The following is a 25,303-nucleotide window of genomic DNA, read 5'->3' on the forward strand; positions in this document are numbered from 1 at the left end:
TAGTTTTGTGATATGCATTTGTAGCCTCTGGCCATTTGTTCCCTGTGTTGTTGGAGTAGTAGGTACGATCATATCGTGTGACTATTTAATCAACTTTTTTTTAGACTTTATATATATATATATATATATATATATATATATATATATATCGAATAGTATTATCATAGAATATTGATTTTTTTTTTCTATTAATAAATATTATTTGTTATTAATTATTGTTAATGAAAAAATTTGAATACACAAGATTTTTTTTTTCTTCACCACTAAACTAATCTTATTAAGCTTAGTCCAAATTACTTATTAACATAAAACAATCTCGTGAGAATTGATTTCCCACTTTCATGTTAATCAACTTTAATAATGTGATTTTTACATGTTTAGCACACATTGAACATTGATCCATGTGGTAGATTCCAAATTGTCACTGACACTGATAAATAGACCCCCACACGGAGAGAGAGAGGGGCTTGCATGAAAGTGGGGATGATGTGGAATAAGGTAATGACAGAAAGGGCAACCGGCAAAAATCTCAGGTGCCACTGCAAGATTTTCAGACAGCAAAACCCACATAAAACACGCGCGTCTCCCTTGTTCCTTCCCTTTTAATTTTATCTCTCTCCTTTCCATTTTCCTAACATCTCATTACCCTTTTTCCATTTTTTTCTCAATTTGGGAGATTTCAATTCTACGCCCCCCACAGCCATAATTGCTGAAATGATTTAACGGATCTAGAGAAATAGACTGGCATGATGATCAAGTTGATGGGATACGTATATAGATATAGGTGTGAGTCATTGTGCTAGAGGTTTTTGAGGGAAAAAGAGAGATCAATAGTTAAAATTGAATGTACATCTTAGATTTGTTGAAAGTGGACAAGCACCTGATAATTGCAATGATTGTGTGTATTGAATATCCGTATAGATAAATCCAGTGCAGCCCCCTCTTAGCAATATGCTAGTTGATACGCTAGAAAGCATGCGCAATGTATGGCACAGTGTTGTAGATATATATAAATATACAATGTGTAGCACAATCCCCTATTCATTCAGTCATTCTCACGTAAGCATTGGAGCTACCTGCATTCACACAGTATAGCTTAATTCCTACTTAATTTCTTCTAATTTGCCCGATTAAATAATAGACTACTGTAGTTGAAAGTGATTACGGGCCTGTACTGCAATAGGTATAGTTTAATTAGCATGACACATGCACGTTAGAAAAAGATCTAAAATCAATTTCGGGAAAATACATCTTTAAAGAAAAAAAATGATGAACTTAATATAATTAACTTCTCGGATTGAAAATTAATTTCACAAACAATTTATAAAACCGCAAGTGATTATAAAAAAATCACGGGTCTTCTCAAATATAAAAAAAATTCTCATACATCTATGTTTCTATTAGACAATCACATATAAGATTATCAAACTCGCAATTTTATATAAACTCGTAAAAATTTTATAAACTCGACTCGTAAAATCAAATCGTAAACTCGTAAGAGTTTATTCAATTAAAAAATATTAATATTTCTATATATAAAATCATAAGTAAATACTTCAACCCTAAAAAAATGAAAATAATAAACTTTAACAATAATTCAATAAATTAACATAATCTGGAGTCCACACCCAATCAAACATAAATTCATACGTTACAAAACACAAGTTCTTAAAATAAAAACACTTGAAAAACATAGAAATAGTTCAAATGTCCATCAATCCTTTAATAAAATTATCTCTAATATCACTATCACCAACATTTTCTTCCTCTCCATCATCTTCAAGTTCTTCCTTAGTTGAGAAGTGATCTTTCACATTATCATTCAAAATCAAATTGTCAATATCAAATACATCCAAAGTTGGGTCAGTTAAACTTTTTCCAACCAAGTCAATATTATTTCCACTATCATTTTCACCTAAAGGTTGCTCTTGCTTAACTTGGACATTGTTTTCATAAAAAATATCATCTCCCTGTTTTGTAATCCACTCATCATTAGATTTCATATTTTCAAATGGAAGAGCAACAACTTTTCTTATTTGTCTACTTTTCAACTTCAAGTTGTACATGACATAAACTAAGTTATTCATTTTCTTTTTATGCAAACGGTTTTCTCCTCTTTGTATGAACCTATAAATAACAAAAAGTTGAAGTGCATAACTTAGCTAAAGTCTAAAGTGTAAACTAAACAAAAACAAACATTAAGAAACACAAATAAAGTCATGAATTTCAATTACCTCTACAAATGGGTTCCAATTACGCTCACATCGAGAAGAGCTACAAGTTAAGCTCAAAACACGAATAGTAAACCACTTTAATTATGGACATCCATCCCCAAATATTTTCCACTATTTTGCAGGTGACATAATCTTCCTAGAGTTTATTGCATCTCCATAGAAAAAAGACCTTTAGCAAAATGAAATTCAAGAAGCTGCCCGTTAATTTTATTTCTTACCCCAACGTTCTTTACCAATCTCATCATACAAATAAACAATCATTCTTTCACTTCTCCATTATCTTTTTTAAAATCATCTTCAAAATGCAATTGATGATTAAGATAATATGTAGCTACATGCAAAGGCCTATAAAATGGGTTCTCCCACCTCCTATCAATAATTTCCCAAACAGGTTCATAACTACACAAATAAATAAAATAAAATAAATTTAGGATTAGACATAGATAAATAAAGTAAACTATATTTTATAATTTAAAAAACTTACTTTTTCTTCACATTATTGAAGTTGTTTTTAATCCTTTCCTTTGCACGATCCATTTCAACATATATGAAACCCATGGAGGGTTGTTGATCACAATCCACCAATCGAAGGACTACCATAAGCGGGGCAACAAATTTGAGGCATATGGATACACTCTTTTAAAATCTATTATACAAAACTGAATTTTCTACTTTTCTCTCCTCTTGTGAAATTCCAAACTTATTTTTTCCCCTCTTTAGAATTGAACAACCTCATCAAAGATGCTTTCATATCATGGAAACAAGTTAAAGTCAAGTAAGTAGTTGCAAATCTAGTCATACCATGCCTAACCAAGCCCCTCCCATTTGTGTACTTCTTGAGCATGCTGATGAGCATTGTTCTACCTTATATATGTGGTTATCTTTCTTCCCTTCTTTATAGTAACTTCATGAACCTTCAATTGTTTCTTCAAGTTCTAAAGTATTAGATCAATGCAATGGGCAACACATGGAGTCCAATACAAATTTGACTGAGTATGCATCAACAATTCTCATGTTGCTTTAAAATTCACAACATTATCAGTAATCACCTGAACTACATTATCTTCTCCAACAAATGTAACAACGTCATTTAACATCTTAAAAACTTCATTAGTTATTTTTGAGATGTTAGAAATATCTAAGGAATACAAAAATACTATCCCTTTTGGACTATTCACCAAAAAGTTACAAACTAAATGTCTTCTTTTATTCGTCCACCCATCAGACATTATTAAGCTACAAGTTCTCTTCCACTTATCCCTAAATTCTTGTAGAGTGTCATCAATTTTTCGAACTGCTTGTTTCAATAGTTCCTCTCTAACATCATGATAAGATGAAGGTCTATAATGAGATCTATATTTCTCGATCATCTCACACATATTTAAAAATGCAAGATTTTTAATAGCATACATTCATTTATTGGATACAATTTTTTTTTAAAAAATGCAGGATTATGGGTCTTCTCGAATAAAAAAAATTCCCATACATATGTACTTCGCTGTTAGACAACCACATCCACATACATTCATTTCTGTTGCCCGAAATGCTATTCAGACTTAATTATTGACAGAAGAAAAGAGGCATAGGTAAGAGGAAAAAGGCAAGAGAGGAATGTTTTTTAAAAGAACAATATAGGACTAATAAAATGTTTATGAAATACTACCTTTTCAGGATATAGTTTTGGGGAAACGACACATGATTCATATATAATTGCTATAATTAATTTTTTTAATATTACATTTCGTTTGTTGGATTTTGTTATTTTCCTAATTTTTTTGACATATATGGATAAAGAAAAATCGATGTAAATGAGTATTTAGAGATTAAATAAGTCTTCCATTACTTAAGAATCATGGCTAAAAATAATTTATAAATGTCTAGCTCTCTTAACCTATTAAATTATCATTTAAGAGTAATATTGTGAGATTCATACTAAAAACTCAAACTTGAAATCATAATTAAGTTATTACAAGCTCCTATTAACTAATTTAAGTGGTTCCTTAAAATTTAGCAAAGAATGAATCCAACTTCTCTGTAAACTTTTTTCTTTCTCGTTGGATTTAGAGATTTTGAGAAATAATTTGACTTTCACTTCCCCTCCTTCCCTATTACAAACATTTAAATTCAGTTCCCCTTTGTACCAAAGAAAAAATCCAGTTCCCCTACTCCTTTTTTTTTTAAAAAAAAATATTATTGAATTGTTTTTCTTTTTCTTTCAAATCACCCCAATAAAACCTTTGCTGAAAAAAATTCCCCCGTACATGACCAACCTTTTGGCATCAATAATTGAAATTTTGTCAGTAGCTTTTGCTTTTCCTGATATATAACTTATAAAAAGCATTATACGCATGCCAAAGCAATAAAAATATAACAAAAGTATAAATTTAAGTTAATTTCTATATACTTTCAACTTTCAAGGTCGTTATACTACTTCTAAGTATTTTTTTTATCCAAGAACTCTTGATATTTAAAAATGATTTTGAACTCATCTAAATCTAAGAGAAGAAATTTCTAGCTCCTCCAGCACTTATCTTTTCATATTTAAGATTTGAAAAGAAAAACTTTTTTTTTATCATTTGGACTGACACATTGATTTTCTAAGTGACAAACTGACCATGCGAATAATATAAATATAAGGAAAATACTAACAAATACCTTAAGAATACCTATTAAGGAATCAAAAGTAGATTTTTTTTTTATTTGGATACATTCTTCTGTGATTTTGATTACAATCTCAACAAAAATTTTGATACAATTTTCTATGTGTTGATTTCTTCACAAGTAGTGCTCTTAGGACCTTAAAATATAATAGTCCTGTAACTTTTGAAATTACCAAACGTAAGGCTCTATATTTTTAAGAGTAAAACACTTAATTAAATTTAAACAAAACATTCAAATCAATTTAGTTACTAAAGAAAAAGTCTAGTACTCCTTCCAAGTTATAAATGTACGATATTTTAGTTTTTCAATATAGTTTTTCCTCTTTTTTTGTATATATCTATTAGTCTATGAAAAAGTGAATTGTGTATTTAGTTCATGACAAAATCATTAGTGATCTAAATTGGTGCCTAAAAATGTTTACTCAAATGATTGGAAAGACTAAAGTGTTCAATATTTGTAATCTTTAGAAACTGTTATTTTGTATTTCCTAAAAAAAAGAAACTATTATTTTGCAAGTTTTTTCTTTCTTCAAAAACTAAATTGTTTTGATTGATTTTTTGTTTGTTTAGAAATTGAATTCGGTTTCGCCATCATCAATACATTTAGTCTATTCATATGCTATACTGGAATATAGGTTTTATAAATTATTTTTGAATTGTAAAATATAATTAAAAAAATTTGATGTACTTGGGAGTATCAAATATTTAACTTAAGCATTAGTTCTATTCAATTCGACTCATAAATGGATCCCCTTGCTCTTGGTATCTAGTACTGAAATCAATAAAAAGAATTGCTATACTGTAACAAAAAAAGATGAATTGATATAGTTCCCTTTTAAAAAAATTATGAGTGTCAACTAATAAAAGCACTATGGGAAGACATCTTTTAGATTCACTTTAGACCAGGTCAATGCTAAATCTACTCATAGAATTCACATTCTCATTATCAAAATTCTTTCTCTTTGATTTCAGTATATGCATCTGTAATGTCTCTAATCATCTTGAATACACCATCTAATTAATCAAATATTCTTAAAGTATATTTTATTAATTAAATAATTAATAAAGACAAAATGCTAGCTTAAAGAATGATTTACGGTAACAAGTTTGAGAAAGATATTTTTATTTTATGATAACATATCATATAAAAGTAGAAAAACCTCAACTAAAGGACGTGATACCATATTTTGTGCAAACTAGCTAGAGAAGCACTAATTCCTGCTCCCTTGCTTGGTAGGCCAGGGGATAATTATTATTTATGACCGTGCGACCAGCTCTATTGCTTTCTTCTATACATATAAATCTATTCACATTGTTTCAACTTTCATGTGTTTATGTGTACTTTTTTTTAATTTACTCAGATAGCGTTTGAACCAGTTAATGTACATTATTATCTCTAAATAAAGCTATCAAAGTCAAGATATATATATATCCAAATTGAAAGACTCTTGAAAAACTATCTGTACTCACCATTCACCAAATGAAAGAACCTATCTATACTAACCATGGCAATACTTAATAAACAAAACTAGTTATATCCAAATCAAAATTTAAAGGTTTATAAACAAAAATGTAGCCATGATAAATAGTAAAACAAAACTAAAATATGATCATATGTCTAATCACATTATGTGTTCACTGAGCCAGTGTAAATGAGAGAGGGAGTACGAATATCTAGTGAGAAAGAAAAGAGAAAGACACAATTTGGACAAGTACAACACTACAACCATTGATCTAAATAATATACTACTTATTCAGTCTAACTTTACAGCTAAATGTTATCGTGTCTATACCCCACGTATAGTCTGATGATTCACCAAAAAAAAGCGTATAGTATAATGATGATTTGTAAATTTTTTAAACTTTCTTCTTCGGTTAAATAATTTTTCTTAAAGTCAACAACACACCTATGATGGACTCAAAATATATCGCAACACAATTGTGATGGACTACAAAACCAATATATGAACACAGGTGCAGTCATCTTATTTTCCTTTCTTAATGGGCCTGGCACATTGTATTAAGGCCCATGTCATTCTCACTCTCTGTTTTCCTCTTTCCACTCCTCACCTATTGTTTTTGTTTTTCTTTGATAACAATACACTAATAGAAACAAGTTTCCATTGTGCATTTTTGTTCTTATTACATACAAGATGAAAACAAGTTTCCGTTGTGCATTTTTGTTCTTACATACAAGATGAAAACTAGTTTCCCTCGAATCAACGAGAAGTGAAAAAAATAACAAACAAAAAGACACAACAGTAGTAGGAGAAGAAGAAAAGAGGCAAACAAAGGAAGTGTGTCGTGGGAAACAAGAGAGTGGGGGTGGGAGGATGAGAAAAAGGGTAAAAAAAAGTGAATGAGACCAATCGGGGTTGGATCTAGTGAAAGATGTAGTCTCCCACAATATGGTGAATTAAAGTTCAAATTCCAACTAGGAGAGATGTTCATATTTAGTATCCGGCCTGTCTCAAAATGATTGTCTTTGAAAGAAAAAACTTATGGGAAAACAAATAGAAAAAGAGAAAAGGAGGAGGTGGTGTGAAGAAAGGGGTAGAATGAAGATATAAGGTTGGTTTAGTGGCGAAGGGAGAAGGGAAGGAGGGTAGAGGTTGCAAGTTAAAATCCCCTGCTAACAAAAATTAATAACTAACATTTGTCGATAAAAGAAAGAGGTAGAGCAGAAAATAAAAAAAAAAACTAGGAAGTGAGAAGAGAAAAAGTGCGGAGATTTGAAAATATCATGGGCCTTGAGTTAAATTCGGGCCAATATTCAAAAAAAGTTCATCGAACCCGAACTTGCAAGACCCGACCGGTATGCATCTCGAACCGGGTTTAACGAACAAAGAACAAAATTGCTAGAAACAGAGAAAGCTAGTTAGATCAAAGATCTGAACCGAGATCGGAGAAGAAGAAGAGAATGGGAACCTCGGTGGCGGATCTAGCTCCGGGTCTGTCACGGAAGCTGAAGAAGGTTCAAGAATCTCGGATCGACACGCCCTATCTCTTGTCTTCGCTCAACACGCTCTCTTCCTTCTACGACGACAACACTCCTCAGGCGCGTCGCAACCTCCGATCCACCATCGAGAAGCGCGCCCTCTCCATCAACTGCGAATTCCTCGACGCTTCCCACGCCGCGCAGCTGGTAATTCCTCTTCCTCCCGCCGCTGTTACTTCACTTGCTTCCGCTGCTCATTTCTCTCTGCATTTGCTTTGTTAGGCCTTGGATAGCGTGGAGAACGAGGTCGATTCGCTCGCCGCGTGCTGCGACAGGTCTGTATTTCCGTTTCTAAGAGTTCCTTATCAGCATTCGTTGTTTGCGTCTTTATCATAACAAGTTGATGCGCGTGTGACTATATTTTTGTGTGTTTTGATGCCTAATGTTGATGACTGAAGCTCAGTAGATTAATATTGAGTTGCATTCACTTCTGCTTCTGTAGGAAGTGCTCATATGGACGATAATTGCATTGTGTCCATGTAATTGATTATCAGATACGAAACTAGCACATTCCGCATGAAGTGCTTAGTAGGACTCATACATCAATTACTGCTGAAATAAGTATTTGAAAATCGAAATGAGATAATGACGTGAAAATTGAATGATTAATCATTAATTATTTTCCATCCTGGTAAATAATTTATCCTGTAGAAGCATAGTAAACATATTTGCTCAAAGATTTCCTTGGTAGGGCTTTTAAAATGCAGGCGAAGAAGAATAATGCAGTTAGGAGGTAATGAGGTATAGTTTCTATGTGTCCTGGGATTCAACATTTTAGGAGATACACTTTTTTATTCTGATGCCTTGTCCCTATATGCATTTTACACACAAAGAAATCAATGTTCCTTGTGCAGACAATAAATAAAAAAATAGCTATAGTTATAGTAATTAGGAATAAAATAGGTTGCTCAGGGCAGTGTCTGTCTAGAGTTATGGTTCAGATTTAGGTTGTTTTTCAATCACTTAATAGGAAGTTCTTGGGATTTTAGTGGGTGATCTGGGTGAAATAGTTGGGAATTTTTTTTATAAATTATGTACAAATCAGGCAGTTCCATCATTCCGTGCTAGCAAGCATAATAGAGCTGAGTATGGTTTGTGATCAAGAGATTCAATTTCTGTATTTGGTGTGGAATTTAAGCTTGTGATTCTCAATTTTGGTTTTTAGCAGTGCACCTCTATAGTCACTAGTTTATGAGTCATGTTTTGGAATTTTAAACTTTTCCTCATAGAATATCAAGTTTACATTTGAAAATTGAAATTGTCTTATTGTTCTTTCAAAGAGAATAAATTCTTTATTGTGCTAGTCTGTAGATTCTTTGATAAAATTTTAGGTTCTATATTTACAGGATAGCAAAGGCTTTGAATAGTTGTAGTGCTAGCACTGCTGACATTATCGGTACCACAAAGAGGCTCAAACAAGAGCTTGAAACTACTACACAAAGAGATTGTGGCATGTTTCTTACGTGATTATCAGCTCTCCCCTGAAGAGGTTTAAATTATTGTTTTATGTCTTGAACTATGGCTTTGTGAATTAAATGAAATACATGTACTTTGTTCTTAATTACAATTAATTGTTGATTATCTGTAGATAAATGCACTTAGAGAAGAAGAGCTGAATGAAAACTTTTTCAAGGCATTGTCTCATGTCCAAGAGATTCATGCCAATTGCAAAGTGTTGCTTAGGACACATCATCAGGTAATCTTCTTGCTGTCTCTATCCCCCTATATTATGCATGCAATTCAAACCTGTTGTTTGAAATCTGAATCTGAACCCAAAATGCCTATATAATTATGAGTTTACTTGGGAATACTCTTCATCCTCTTGGGCAATATTTTCCATCCTTGACTTAAAGTCGTGAGAGTTCTGCTAGCTCGCTGTTGCTGCAAAGTGGGTAAAAACATTAGAAAGGTGAATGTGGAAAAAGATTTACGTAAAATCTAGAATTTAGATCATTGATGGAGATATTTGTAGCAAACAAGAAGGAGGTGCACATCTTTAGAACAAAAATGAAAGTTTCCTGGATGCATAGGCTCTGTATTCTTATTCAATAATTTGAAGTAATTAATCCTTAATCAACCCTAGTTCTGGTTGTACGAGTTCCAAAGATTTCCATTATTGACAACTCAAAATGAACAGTAAGATGTTCTATAATTAAATATAATTAACTTTATATTTATATTTCTCTAAGTTACAAATGACCAAAGTAACTGGGTCTTTCTATTTCTTCATGTCAATAATTGTTTTGTTGTATGCTGTTTGCTTTTCTGTCACAATTTTCACTTAGTATTGATCTTTTTCTGACTGGATTGTGCCGTACTTAGCTGTTACTTTATCAGTTTAAAATAAATTGCATTTTTTATTAAATTAAGGAATTTCATTGCAGCGTGCTGGTTTAGAGCTGATGGATATGATGGCTGTGTATCAAGAAGGAGCTTATGAGCGCCTATGCAGGTGAAGATTCATCTACTTCAGCCTCATATGGCTAGAGCATGCATTGTATTTTATCTGTGAGTTACTACAAGTATGAAGTGTGAATTTTAATCTCTGTATGTATTGTTGATATAAATGTCAAAGATAGACATTTTATATCTAGTATTTTCTCAGTCACTTACAAGTTGTTTCTTTTATTGAGATCAACTCTCTCTCTCTCTCTCTCTCTCTCTCTATATATATATATATATATATATATATATATACACACTTATAATCTTCATTTCTAGCTGGGTTCAGGCGGAATGTAGAAATTGAGTGACACTGACAATCCGGAAGTTAGTGAGCTTCTGAAAACTGCTGTGCGCTACCTCAGGGAAAGATCTGTCCTTTTCAAATATTGTGCAGAAGAGGTAATTCTGTCGTGGATTTAATCAGCTTTTTTCTAAATTGACAACTGTAGTTTTTCTTGGGATTAAAATTTGGCCATCTTCCAAGGTAAATATTGAGATATTTTGTATTCTGAAGCTTATTATATTGCACCATCTATTGGTGACTATGATAAAAAAATTTGCTAGTGGACCTCATATCAATAATAAGATCTAAAGAATATTCTTATGTCAAATTGAAACTTGGGTTGTCTTTATCATCCTTTGCTTGTGCATCATAAATCATTGATTTACTAATTATGCAGGTAGCCAATATGAGACACAACGCACTATTTAGAAGATTTATAAGTGCTCTTACACGTGGAGGACCTGGTGGATTGCCTCGACCAATTGAAGTGCATGCTCATGACCCACTACGATATGTCGGTGATATGCTAGGCTGGTTGCATCAGGTATGACATGAAAGCCTTGTGGATGAATGCTTGAAGCCACTTCAGCTCTTCTGAATGATATTTTTTCTGCCATGGCTTATTTGTTCATCATATACTATTTTTGTATGTATGCAGGCCTTGGCATCTGAACGTGAACTTGTAGCTGTATTACTTGATCCAGATACAATTACCGATTCTGGTCCAAAGCAATTCTCCAATAACTCTGAGGATGGCTCTGGGAAGACAGAATCTGACTTGATGTTTGTTCTTGATAGAATTTTTGAAGGAGTATGTTGACCATTTAAATTGAGAGTTGAACAAGTTTTACAGTCTCAACCAAGTCTTATAGTATCCTACAAACTCAGTAGTACACTTGAATTTTACTGCTACACTGTAAGTTGTCATCTTTGTCCCTTTGATTGTAGTAATCCCATATGTTTATATATTTTAATGACTTCTCATGGTCTTTTAGATCTCAGATTTACTTGGGCGAGAAACTGCACTTTGTAATACACTATGGGCACTGAAAGATGCTGCTCAGAATACATTTTTTGATATTTTGAAAGGCCGAGGGGAAAAGCTTTTGCGGTATCCCCCACTTGTTGCTGTTGATCTTTCCCCGCCACCAGCAGTGACGGAAGGGGTATCTGTACTTCTTGAAATTATCGACAACTACAACAGCATGATGGTTCCTGCTTCTGGCCAAAAACCTGCTTTTGGTCCAGTTATATCTGCTATACTGGATCCAATAGTTCAGGTATACTTCTAAATATGATTACCTGCATTTGATAATTGATAGCATAATCATTCTGTGTAGTCATGAAAGAAAATGATGTGAATTGTGAATACTATTATAAATTTTGACCTTTGTAATATAATGTGGCCTCTTATGTGATCGTAGTCTTTCAAAGTCGTTGTACTTGATTTAGTAGTAACTATATGTGACACAATTAGTTGGTGCAAGCAAAATATCTGTATTAAACTGCTGTCCTTGGATTCCAACATATCCTTCTTGTTTGAAACTTAAGAAATTTTCTTCCTGGTTCTTGTGAGCTATATTCTAATCATGCTTGCATTCTCCATCTATGAAATAGTCACTTTAGCACTGAGCTTAAGGATGTCTCAATTGATGTAGGTAGGTCTGCTAGTTAGTTAGTTATTATTTAGGATTTTTTATTTTATAATCAGGGTTTTTGATTTTGATTATAATTTTGGAGTTTTGTATATGTCTGGTAATGCTTATTTGTGGAAGAAATAATCGCCTATTTTTTAAAAGTTATCTTAGAAAGTTAGCAAAAATAAGCTGTTCTTTCTTTAAAAGTAAGCTAAACCAAGTACCCATCTTTACATTTTGCAACTGTCTATATATAGGCCATCGCTGTAGACCTTGAACTATTTGGCTTTTGACTTTTGAGTAATAATAATAATTTCTATTTAAAGAGTATTTGATATTGTGCTGTAGGAGTACCCTGCACCGTAGAGGAATACTCTAGGTTTATTTTCTCTTTATTCCCCAATGTAAAACATCCAATTTGAAGACAGAACAAAATTTTGGCTATTCATTTTGAGAAGTCATTGGCTGCAATTTTAATAAATTATAAATTATAGGAGATCATTGCTTTAGCTTCCTATTTGTTGCAGATGTGTGAACAAGCAGCGGAGGCACACAAGTCAAAGGGAGCTGGCCACTCATCAAGAAGGAGTGGGATGAGTTTTGACTGTGGTCAACTTACTAAATCATCAGTTGATGCAATTTTGTCAAATAGTAGCTCTGTGTCTTCCTCACTGGTCTGTTCTTACTCCTTCTCTCTTAAGTTTTACAGATATTTGTTGCCTTAAAGATTTTAGTTTCTTTTTTTCTGCTTTTGCTACGAACTTTATTTCTCTGCATTTTAATAAATGCTAAAACCCTATTTTAGGGGAAAAAAAATATAAAACATAATTAACCCTTCTTATCTTTTTTTTTTTCACTTAAATAACCTTAAAGTTTATGCATGTTTCAATTTCTTTTCTCTTCACTCTTGTTTCCTTTCACACTACTTTCGCCGTACTTTTTACATGTCCCCCACATCAAATAATGTGTTGTCAGTCCTTTGTCGTTAGTTCTTTCTGTTTCTGACACTGTGTTAATTGTTGATTAACACCACGTTTTTTTGTTTCGTTAGTCCCAGCCAGTCCTTTTTTTATTAGTTAAACATTGTTATCATATCAGATTGTTGGTGTACAATATTCATACAAAAGTTTCATCAGGTAATCGTACTCATTAATGTACGTGAAAAGTATGCTCCTTTTTCCTTTTCAAATCCTTATAAATAAGCTCCCTTTTGTTTCTCTAGGTTGGATGCAATTGAAAGGCTTTCACGATATTTTTTATTCCTCTTTTAAGAAGGTGAAATATTGTTGATTCATTTCCATTTGGTTCTAGGAGACTTTAATCTGTTGAAATTGGATGCTTAAGTCCCTCTTTTTTTGTTGTATTTGTTGGTTGCTGATCCTTACAGCACTCTGACCGTTAGTATGTGCAAGTTACAGCTAAGGGGAACTGGGCTACTCTCTGAGTCTATGTTTGTGTGATTTAATGTTCTTGTAGACACACTTTACATAGTTTATATGTGTTATACTACTCATTCTGTCACTTTTTTTTTAACCATTGTAGTGTTCATTGCTATCTTGGCCTTTCTGTGTTCTGCCTGATAATTTAGAGCATGCCCAATATTTAAGTAATATCATATAGCTTATCCTTTTTATTTGTTTGTTGAGGTATTTAATTTAATCAATTCTAAAATCTGGTTCTAGAATCGTTAATGTGTGTTTGTGGCTAATGGTTACAGAGTTCCATTATTATAACAGGAGAGGATGACTGTTAATTTTGAATCTTTGATTGTGGGAGTAGCAGCATATATTCCTGCCCTGTAAAAAATTAACTTGCAACTTTTTTTTGTTCCCTCTTATGTCTAGTCATATTATTCTTTTTTTTCTCTCTCTATTGAATGGATATCTTAATCATACCATGTTGACTGTAGACCGATTCGACCACCCACTACTAAGAACCTCCTGATGCCATTCTTCTTTCTTGGATTAACTAGGTGAGGCTCTTGATACTACTTACTTCCTATGTCCACTACATATGAAAGATACACTGTTTGATTGATACAGGATATTTGGCAACCAGCTTTTGTTTCTTATTGGTTTAAGCTATACTAATCCAACTTATGCGGCTGCCATACAGCCGTCCATTCCAGTCTTTACCTTTCTGTTGGCTGTAATGATGGGGTCAGTTTCATTTCACTTGTGTCATTTATCAATTCCACTTTTATGTGTGTATATTCCTAGAACTCAAAACCCAAAGGCATTCTCTCACTTGTAGTGCTGAAATGTGTACATTAATAAACTTATTCAGATACGCCAGGACATACAGTAATGTGTATCTGTATAGACCTTTTCATGTAGTACAGAAAGAGTGAACTTACTCAGATATGATGGTCTAGCAAAAGTTGGAGGAACTATTATCTGTGTCTCTGGTGCCATATTTATGGTTTTTATCGTGGCCCAGCTTTGATAGGATATGCTGAATTCAATCATGTAACACAAAATGAAATAAGTGCTAAAGGTCAGCCAGAGCCATCTGGATGGTTAATTGGTGGTTTACAGAACCTTTGGTTTGACCATTTTCATCTTGGAGTTCTGTGCTTGATAGGGAACTGCATTTGCATGGCTGCATTTCTAGCCATTCAGGTATGTATCTCTTTGTCATATGTTGCATAAGTTACTGTTGATTGTAGCATTAATGGAAAAAAAAAAAATTAGTGATCAATGTTCCATTTTGCCTGTTACCCGTTTACTAAGCCCAACTTCTATGTGCCATTCATTAGGGAGGCTGGGATCACTGACTCTAAACGTTCTTGCTTATTAGGAATTATCCTTTTCACTTAAATTCCTATGATATAAAGCTTGTGGTACTGTCACTTCTCCACACTCCAACTTCTTCTAGTGACTCATGATTTAGGTTAAAGAGTATAGACCTTAGTTGTGATTGCCTAATTGCTTCTATTGTAAACTCTTCTTGCTTATCCTAATTCTTTCTATGATTAGGGGGCCTATGAAGGTAAGGTCCCCTAATATTTTTGGTCAAGAATTTGCACAATGATGAATAACATATCCCCCCCCCCCCCCCCCACACACACACACAAAAAAAAAAAAAAAGAGAAAAAGAAACGAAAACACCCTCATGCAAGCAAACATACCAGATAGGATGACTTCTCCATGCTTTTTCATGTTTGTTATCACAGTAAATGACTTTGTAACAAGTATTACTTTTCTTAACATCAGACTATTACTAATTCCAAATCTCTTCATTAATCGGATTAGTACTGCTTGGAACACTCCGTTTTTTCGTAAAATAAATTAGAAAGGGTTTTATTTAAAAATAAATAGAGTTTTAGAAAATAATGAGATTTTTGTAATTAAATAAATGAGAAAAAATAGTTTTATTAATTAAAATAATAGTTTTAAGGTAAATAAAATAAATATATGTTTTTAGAAGATAAAAAAGATGTTTTAGCAAAATGATGAGGAGTAAAATAGAGTTCATTTTTATAAAATAATAAAATAAAGAAAAATAGAGTAAATAAAAACTTAGATTACCCTAACTATAATAGAGACATATTAGGTTAACTTTTACATTTACGATATTTTTTACGTTCTTTCTTCCTCTCAAATTCGTTCTCCCTTCTTCCTCTTCCAAAATCTTCTCCTTTTCCTGCATACACTCAAAATTGTCCCAGTAAAATTATGATTCTGGACTCGTTAACTGTTAGATTGTCCATAAATTTGGACACCACATTCGGAACTCATTTTTACACATTCTCACTGTTGGGATTTGCGAAATAATGTCTATAGAGAAAACAATGTCCCTTGCCCGGAGATAATGAAATTGAGGGTTCAATCTCTTCTCCTTCTCTCCAACGCTTGAAAACCCTAGCAGAACAACCAGGGGAAAACCTTAAGGAATCTTAGGGAATCGCTAGAGACATAGTTATCGCTGCTGGACTACACACATGAGTCGGCTCAGAGGTAAGAGATGAATTTATCGCAATTGGGGTTAGAATGAACATGTGTAGGGATCCTTAGAGGATCAAATTGAGGTTAATTTTGGGTGTTTTATGCATTTTAATTCTGCTTGTACAATGACAACTACGAATTGAGTGTGTTTGACAGACCAATTGATGTCCCAATGCGAAATTGTTGTAAAATTGATATGTCCTTGTATTAAGTGTGAATCCTAAAAATTTGACATTTTTCTAATGAGTGTGAATTGATGAAATTAAGTAAGGAAAGATTTACCGTAAGATGGAGTGAGATATTGATTTTGCTATTTTTCCCTTTTCATACTTTTTAGGATTTTGTTTATATAATTTGGAATTAATATTATAATTGAAATTGACCGAAGATTCCTTAGATTGTATGGTGCATTCTTAGATAATATATATGAATTCACATATACTTATTTTTACATTTATATACATATATATGTGTTTTAAAAATATTTCAGATTAACTCATATTAATAATATCATATTATGCATGTTAGTTTGAAAATGTATTTTCAATGATAACTTTAGTTACTATATAAATATTTACTTATGATAATTTTTTTTATATAATTGAGTCCAATAGATTTGCTTTCTACTCTTTTATATGTTTGAATTGTTTACTCGTATACCTTGTTTCATGTTAGTTACATATGTATATATATATTGGAATTGGTGCATTGAAAGCTTATTTTGAAATTCATGATTCAGTATGATGTGTGCTAGTTTTATATATATAGATTTAGCTATATATTTATTTATATTAATATTTGATGTAAATAATATTGTAGTGTTGTTATAGTATGATTCCAAAAATTATTCAAGTTTTGGAGTTCAAGAATATTTTGATTAGATTTGATTTACATGTGTATGTTGTATCCTATGAATATTGTTATGAAGATGTATAAATAAACATGAGGCGTAATGACATATCGTTTTGGGATTATGAAATTGTGATTGAGATTGAGTATAAGTGGCAAGTTGAACATGTGTTAATTTGTGGGATATACGTGAACATGTGATGGTGGATTGTGACATTGTGAGATGTTAAATTGTGGACATGGGATATGGTTGTGAATAAGTGTGAGGTTAATACTTGATATGATATTACTTTGTTGTGAGTTGTGAATTATACAATAATCCAACTGGTGTTTACTTTGAGAAAAATGTTTATGCGCGAGGTGTTAAAAGGAAAATGTAGGGTTTCAAGTTAGGAACGTGATGTGTTAAATTGCAGCGCAATGCGCAAGGTGTTAAATGGAAAGTGTAGGATTTAAAGTTAGGAACCTGAGGTGTTAAATTGTAACGCAATGTGTTAAACATGTTTTGCAAACAAGTGTGAGGTCGTGAGTATTGTATAATTCATGAGCAATGCTTGCGTGCAAAAGTTGTTTTAGGGGGAAGGTGAGACCCTAACAGATTCTTCGGAGCCTAGACCTTAGAAGTAAATACACTCGATTTGAGTATTCCTTTAAGCTTATGTTGATCCCATATGGCTGGAGTATTTTACTTAGTGAGAGTGACCTGACATACCCATTGTGTGGTGTGTCTTGTTATGTACTCCTAAGCACTCTGGTGTTGTTTTTCACTGACATGGTACCACATTGCATACAGGCTTGAGTCTTAGTATAATTGTTGCATAACGCCTTTGAATTGTTTATAATGAAATTGGTGAGTGTTGTTATGTCTTGAGTTGAGTGTGTAATTCATGTGTAATGTGGTTGGTGATTGAAAAAATAAATTTTAAATGATAAAGTGGTGAAGTGAAGTGGATTGTATTAAGTTGAATTATGTGATAAATATTTCTATAATGTATTTTGTTTGTCTTTTTTTATCCGTATTTTATTTAGAAATGTGATAAGTCATTCTTTATGTGTTGTTTGTGTTTGGATCCTATAATGATCTCGAACCTTGTGTTCGTGGGAGTAGATGATTAGGTGGATGACTTTAAAGAATCTCGTGTTGGAGGACGCTGTGACACAATGCTCTCATAGAATGTGACAAAAAAAATCCACAAATTTGTAAAGCACATAAACCTGTAAGACATGTTCTAGTTTAGTTCTAGAAACCAGATGAGTGTGAACTCATCTCTTTTGTATGAACCCTAGAAAGTCCATTGTTTTGTTACTCGGGAAGATTCGAGGGATACACCTGTGAATCACGAGCCACCACATAAGGAAACTTGACACCACACTCTAACCCAAAATCTTAAGGCTCAGGTTTATGGGTCTTCTCTTCCCTTATATGGTGCTCAACCTTTTCACTTCTACTTATGTGAGACTTCACTTTACATTATAACCCAACACTACTCACCAATTGTAAAGAGTAACATTTTTTTTAAAAGAAAGAAAAAAGCTGCAATCCACCCCTTTTTGTTGTTTTGGGACAATTTCACTAGTTATGTAGTTGAGCTTAATGAAGTTCCTCCTCTTTTTTAAGCATGACAGTTTGAAATTAATTTAGAAGTTTCTTATTATTCTTTTTGTTTTATTACATCCATGTGAGGACAGCATCATAGGAGGATCTTTTATCATTACCGGTCTATATATGGTGACTTGGGCATCTTCTAGAGAAAGACAAGCAACTGTTGGAGTTACTCCTCATAGCTCTTGGGTCTCAGAACCACTTATTCATGACAGAAGTGCACACCAGAGAGGTCTCGTTTTTTCGGTGTCCACTAGTGTATCCCCAAAGTCATCATCAGATTAAGGAAATGAGTTATCCCCAAAATCAATTGTAAAAATTGGTCTCATGATTCTCAAATCTGTTTCTTCTATAATTTCAATAGGTAAATCTTTATTTGATCATGTCAATGTATTTCGGGACAAACTGTGAATGTTGTCATGTTATATCTGAATTTGGAGATCAATTTTGTAATGTGAGTCTATATATTTTATATTCCTGATAGCCCTTTTATTTTTCGTTGAATTTAACATAAACCCCAGAGAAAAGTGAACTTGGTAAAACTTAATAGCAAGCTGATCAATGAAAATAAAATCAGAAACATTTAGCCAACCTCTCGTTGTTTATACTTTAATGTTAATTGCCATTGTTAACACTCCCCCTCTTAGGTTGTGCTATTGCAGCAAAAGGATAGAGAGTCACATGATGTACACGTGGCAGCTGATCCCATTAGTGAAAGATTGATGAGTAATTCTATTAGCTGAAGTAACAAAATTATAGGAAAATACCATTATGGTTGAGGGAGTGAGTGGAGAGTATATGTTACTGAAAATGAGGGGGTAAAAGGTGTGGATGCCATTAGTGGAATATTCTCTTCCTTTTCTATTTTTCTCTGATATTCTTCTGGCATTGTATTTTGCTGATTTCTGTCTTGAACAAACCGCTTATTTCCATTCTACTATACTGACAATAACAGAAGGTTACTGCTATTTGTGGAACTATATCATATTCCATTGTACAGTTTCTGATTGTGTAGGGGTAATCATAATATTCTGCTCTATACTAAGCATTCCCTATCTGAGTTTAAGCAACTTTAAATTCGTAAACTAACAAAGCTCTGCATTTGTTAGCTGATAATTAAATTCTTTAAGTAAAGTGATTAAGGGTTTAATTGTTAATTGTGTATAAAAAAATAAAACACATTTCAGTGGTTTCTAAATCTTTATAAAAAAATAGTTTTCGACTATAAACTAAAACATATATATAAAAAAGTAACTTTAAATTCGGAAACAGTACGTAATATGCTATAATATATAGGAAGTTTCATTTTAATTTAAGCATCCCACCTATAATATTTTGTAGAATCTAAATTCAAATACAATTACCAGAGTAAATTTCTAAATATGCTTTTGAAAATTTTAAAGGTGAATAGGTGATCACATTAGCATCTAAAAATGTAAAATCTCACCAAGGCTCCTAAGAATTATAAGCATTGGTTATATTAGTTTTTGGAGTTTTTTTTTTTACCTTTCAAAAACAAAGAGTTTATCCTATGTTCAAATTAGTGTAAATCATACTCTTACATTATTTAAAAACTTTTTACCGAATAATTTTATTCCAAAACTTATAATTGGATAGAAATTTCCTATTTTATATATAATTATATATTATCTATAACATTTTATATAATTATAAAATTATTTAATACCTATTTACATTAAAAGCAATGTAATATATATACTTTAGAAATATATAAGTATAAGAAAATTTTGATTTACTACTATTGGTATTCCATTTTTACAAAATTTGACCAAATAATTTAATTAATATGTAATTATAATTCAACCACTGGTTTGATAAAAATAAATTTATATAAAATTATCAATGATGTAAAAATGGATAAAACTTATGTAGGTGTAAATCTTTTCTCTTAAAAATTTAGGTAATCAACATTTGTAATTTTTCCGGGCTATACTATGATTTTTTTTATATTCTAATTCTCATTTAAAAAAAAAATTGGTGCTTACATTATTATACCTTCATACAATAATTGAATTCTCATTTTTTAGAGTAAGATAACTTATGTGTATACACTCATTATTTCATAACCACGTGTCTTTATCACTTTGTAACTTCTTTTTTATTTTATATTTAATAAATTTTTAATTAATAGTATTAATTTTCTTTAATTAATATTAAACTTTAAAATAATGACTAAAAGTACTGAGATACTTGTGCATTATTGGTAAAATGTTATTAAATGTCATAAATTCATCATTAAAATAATATTCAATAAAAAAACTCTTAACTATTTACATTTTTATCATCAAAATGTTATTAAATGTGTTTTCGTATTTCAGGCACGAAATAGAAACTATACCCACGTTACTGTTTCTAAACGATGTGCAAGCAAGTTCAAGTTTAGCGAGTGATAACTCCTTGGTTTTGGTCCTATTGGCCATCACCCTGTGGATGCAGAAGTGCCCAATACGTTCCTCTGTTATTTTATTTCTTTCAAAGTTTTGTTTTGGTCATCAAAGTCGTCGCAAAATTCCAACTACCCAACGCCACGAGAATCAGATCCATCCATTTCTCTCTCTCTCTCTCTCTCTCCCTCATCAATGGCGATCAACCCAAACCCTTACCCCTGAAACCTCACTCTCCGAAATGCCATGCTTTCTCCTCCCCCCACCTAACCCCACTTTCTCCATTCCATCTGGGTATTCCCCGAATTGCAAAAAGCCATGGTCTTTGCCAAAATCGCATCACTCGTCGCCCCCAATTCACATTCCCTCCCCCACCCCCTTTCTCTCCAGGATCTCTCCTCGTACCACCGCCACCTCGAACCACCCCTCCAAGGCGGAACAACCTCGTCCTCACGCAACAAATGCCTCAGACTCTCACTCTACCTCGCCACCTTCCTGTTCCTAACTTACCTCCTCTTCCTCCTCCTCTACTCCTACTGGGCCCACGCTTCCTCCGCCAAGTACTACGTTGTCCTCGACTGCGGCAGCACCGGCACCCGCGTCTACGTCTACCGCGCCTCCGTCCGCTTCAACCGCCACACCACTCTCCCAATCGCCATCACCTCCCTGAGAAACCCCTCCCACAAGAAGCCTCCCACCGGCCGCGCCTACGATCGAATCGAAACCGAACCCGGTATCGATAAATTAGTAAACAACGTGTCTGGTTTGAACAATGCACTGAAACCTTTGCTCAGGTGGGCCAAGAAGCAGATACCAGTGCGTGCTCACAAGTCTACATTTTTGTTCCTTTATGCCACTGCTGGTGTTAGGAGGCTTCCTGTTAGTGATTCTCGGTGGCTGCTTGATAATGCTTGGTCTGTGCTTAAAGACTCTCCCTTTGTGTGCCAAAGGGATTGGGTTAAGACTATTTTGGGTCCCGAAGAGGCTTATTTTGGGTGGATAGCTCTTAATTATGATAGTGGCATTTTGGGGGTTAGGCCTAGGAAGGCTACTTATGGTGCTCTTGACTTGGGTGGCTCTTCCTTGCAGGTCACGTTTGAGAGTGATCAGCAGCTGAATAGTGAGACTAGTTTGTATGTTAGGATTGGATCTGTGAGCCATCATCTCACCGCGTATTCGCTGCCGGGGTATGGACTCAACGAGGCATTTGGTAAGTCTGTGGTGTATTTGTTTAGGAAGGAGTTTGGATTGGGTGATGTGGATGTGGGTAGTGGTGGGAATATTGAGTTGAAACATCCTTGCTTGCAGGAGGGGTATAGGGAGGAATACTTGTGTTCTCGTTGTTTGTCTAGTAAGAAAGGTGGGAATGGAGGGTTTGGAGGAACTCCATTAGTGCTTGTTGGTGCTCCCAATTGGGGGGAGTGCAGCACGCTTGCAAAAGTTGCTGTGAATTTGTCTGAGTGGTCTGATCATGGTGCTGGGCTTGATTGTGGAGCGCAGCCTTGTGCTTTGGGTGATAATCTGCCTCGCCCATATGGACACTTTTATGTGATTTCTGGATTTTATGTGGTGTATAGGTTTTTCAACTTGACTTCTGAGGCCACGCTTGACGATGTGTTGGTGAGGGGTAAGGGTTTTTGTGGAAAGAGGTGGGATGTTGCAAAGAGAAGTGTTGCTCCGCAGCCCTTTATTGAGCAGTACTGCTTCAGGGCACCCTACATTGCCTCTTTGCTGAGGGAGGGTTTGCACATTAATGATAACCAGATAACTGTTGGCTCTGGAAATATCACTTGGACACTTGGGGTTGCCTTGTTGGAAGCTGGAAAGGCGTTTTCCACTAGATTTGGGCTTCGTGACTTGGAGCTTTTTCAGATGAAGATAAATCCTCTTGTTCTTGTGCCCCTTTTGTTGCTTTCTTTTATTCTTCTTCTTTGTGCTTTATCATGTATTGGCAATTGGATGCCAAGGTTTTTCCGGAGGCAATATCTTCCCATTTCCAGGCATAACAGTGTTTCTGGTGCTTCTGTTCTCAACATACCATCTCCTTTTCGGTTCCAGCGATGGAGTCCAATGAACTCTGGTAAGCTATTTATTTACACAAATATGATTACTACTAATCCAAAAACTTATTAGGTGAACTGTCTTGTTTAAAGTTTTTTCTGAGACGCCTAGAAATTGGTCTGTTTTTCTTGTTCTTTTAGTTTGTACTATTAAATGTGGTACATTGACCAACACCCATTTGTATATCTTGGATATTACTGTCACTTGTTTTTGTCATGTTCTCAAATTCTCAAAGCTTGCAGTCGTCACAAATGTGTATGTACTCAATTTTTCATTATTATGTGGATGATTTGTGTATTTTGTAAATCATAACCAAGTTGTGCCTCAAAATAGCTTGTGAATTCTGTATATAATTTATGTGAATAATTATTTTAGAACTGACCTGAAAATCCAATTTACACCTGTGATATCGCAGGGGATGGAAGACTTAAGATGCCTCTGAGCCCAAAAATTGCAAGTTCACAACAAAGCCCGTTTGGTCTAGGGCATGGTCTTGACAACAACAGTGGTGGCGTCGAGCTTATGAAGTCTTCATTGTACCCATCAGCTAGTAATGTCTCACATAGTTATTCCTCAAACAGTTTAGGGCAGATGCAGTTTGACAGTGGCAACATGGGTGCCTTCTGGTCCCCACACAGAAGTCAGATGCGTCTGCAGAGTAGGAGATCACAGTCTCGAGAAGACCTGAATTCCTCATTGGCTGAAGTTCATCTGGTGAAGCCGTGAAGGTTTAAGGCAATGTCTTCTGAAAACATTGGTATGATTAAATTAATATCTTTTTCTAAAATTACATCCTTTTAATAGACTAATCTTTCCTTTGATTTTTGCTTTGCTTTATCAAAGTTTTCACGGGAATTCTCTGTAACATACTAAATCTGTAGGATTCACCGAAAAAAAAAATATTAACATCTGTAGGTAAGTAATAGTAAAGCAAACACAAATCTTTTTGTTGATTTTTTTCTGTATTTAATTGAAGATTTCCACATTTTCCCTAAGTTTGTAAATTTTAGACTGCCTTGTACATAGCAACAAATGTCATGATTGGATGTGAGTTGTAGGCCAATAAAATTTCAGTGCCCAAGATGAAATTTTTCTGGGCATTGAGTCTAAACATCTTGTCATTGTACTGTCATCAGTAATGATGCTTCTACTAGCTAAAGGGATATCTGAGAGTCTTTCTATTTTATTTTTGTTCCCCCTCTAACTGCAAACTGTAAAAGATTTCTGTCCTAGCATTTCAGAGATTTTTGTCATGGAGATGACTGTAGCTAAAGGTGAAGCCAGATCAATTGATTAATGAATTTGCATCTCCTGGAGATCACTTCTAAACTGGATTGCTCCACGAGTTGCATAGCACAAACAAACACAATCTAGGCATCGGCTCATCTCGCCCGTAGTGGCTTCTTGATGTCAGCATGTTCTGCCTCAGCGATTTAGTTTTTCTGGTGCCACTAACCCTTCAGAAGCTAAGTCAAGCATCTAAGACTAACAAGCAGAAGAAAGGATGTATTTCATAACATTGAGACTGTTCCTATACCATTCTTTAGACTCATTAACTGCCATTATTATAGAGAATGTCTTATTGTTTCATAGGTGACTCATGATGAGTTGGAAAATCAATTAGAAAAGATGAACATCACGGAGAAGTTGTTACATAGCACAATCCCTCACATCTTATAAGTTAAAAAAGCTACTGAATTGACTTCACATGTTTTAAGTTACTGCATTGATTTCTCAAAAAATGTATGTCATGCGATTTTCTAGGTGGTTAAACAAGTCGGATCAAACCAAACACCTAAGCTCAAGCTTGGCTTCCATAAAAAAAATTATATTCAAGTTTAACTCGTTTGTAGTTTATATAAAATTGGACGGCTTTTTTAAAAATGATGTTTCAATTTGGTTTGTTTATCATATTTTTTTATTTTTCAAATATATTCTAAATTTTTTTAAGTTTACAATTATTATATTTAATAGATATTTTTTATATGTAATAAAAGAAAAAAAATAGAATAAAGAATATTTAAAAATAATATATATACATATATGTGTGTGTATATATATAATAACTTTTAAGAAAAATTATAATTTATTTATTAGAATAAACCAACTTGATAAGCATTCCACAACTGTGTGTTAGATAAAACTAGCATATGGCTACTTCAAAATTTAGAAGTTATAAAT

The 25,303-nt window shown here is 33.5% G+C and overlaps 2 protein-coding genes across 4 annotated transcripts; both read left to right on the forward strand.

Annotated features, from left to right (window-relative positions):
- The first annotated feature begins 7,360 nt into the window (after positions 1 to 7,360).
- On the forward strand, positions 7,361 to 19,109 carry LOC100776278 (conserved oligomeric Golgi complex subunit 6). Its single transcript, XM_014775459.3, is given in 15 exon segments — positions 7,361 to 8,039; positions 8,115 to 8,167; positions 9,239 to 9,331; positions 9,333 to 9,381; positions 9,481 to 9,588; positions 10,277 to 10,344; positions 10,614 to 10,630; positions 10,633 to 10,736; positions 11,018 to 11,164; positions 11,279 to 11,536; positions 11,616 to 11,900; positions 12,785 to 12,931; positions 13,309 to 13,393; positions 13,480 to 13,532; positions 14,167 to 19,109. Coding segments are annotated over 15 exon segments (1,716 nt in total). The 5' UTR covers positions 7,361 to 7,814; the 3' UTR covers positions 14,191 to 19,109.
- Positions 19,110 to 21,058: 1,949 nt separating this feature from the next.
- Positions 21,059 to 24,779, forward strand: LOC100780726 (probable apyrase 7). Of its 3 annotated transcripts, none has more exons than XM_006573438.4 (3): positions 21,059 to 23,141; positions 23,538 to 23,879; positions 24,356 to 24,779. In XM_006573438.4, exons 1-2 carry the CDS (start codon positions 21,380 to 21,382, stop codon positions 23,846 to 23,848), a joined length of 2,073 nt encoding a protein of 690 aa, XP_006573501.1. In that variant the 5' UTR covers positions 21,059 to 21,379; the 3' UTR covers positions 23,849 to 23,879; positions 24,356 to 24,779. The 3 variants fall into 3 exon arrangements, with proteins under 3 accessions (XP_006573501.1, XP_040871903.1, XP_003517106.1); XM_003517058.5 differs by having other exon boundaries at positions 21,060 to 23,141; positions 24,364 to 24,779; XM_041015969.1 differs by having other exon boundaries at positions 23,538 to 24,779.
- Positions 24,780 to 25,303: the final 524 nt, after the last annotated feature.

The sequence above is a fragment of the Glycine max genome, chromosome 1 (assembly GCF_000004515.6).
Source record: "Glycine max cultivar Williams 82 chromosome 1, Glycine_max_v4.0, whole genome shotgun sequence".
Classification (NCBI taxonomy): Eukaryota; Viridiplantae; Streptophyta; class Magnoliopsida; order Fabales; family Fabaceae; genus Glycine; species Glycine max.

What these genes read in the sequence shown, in the direction of transcription:
- LOC100780726 (XM_041015969.1), top strand. Translation starts at nt 21,380, where the DNA reads ATGGTCTTTGCCAAAATCGCATCACTCGTCGCCCCCAATTCACATTCC. An exon ending in ATGGAGTCCAATGAACTCTG is followed by an intron (nt 23,142 to 23,537) that starts GTAAGCTATTTA and finishes GTGATATCGCAG; the next exon opens with GGGATGGAAGACTTAAGATG.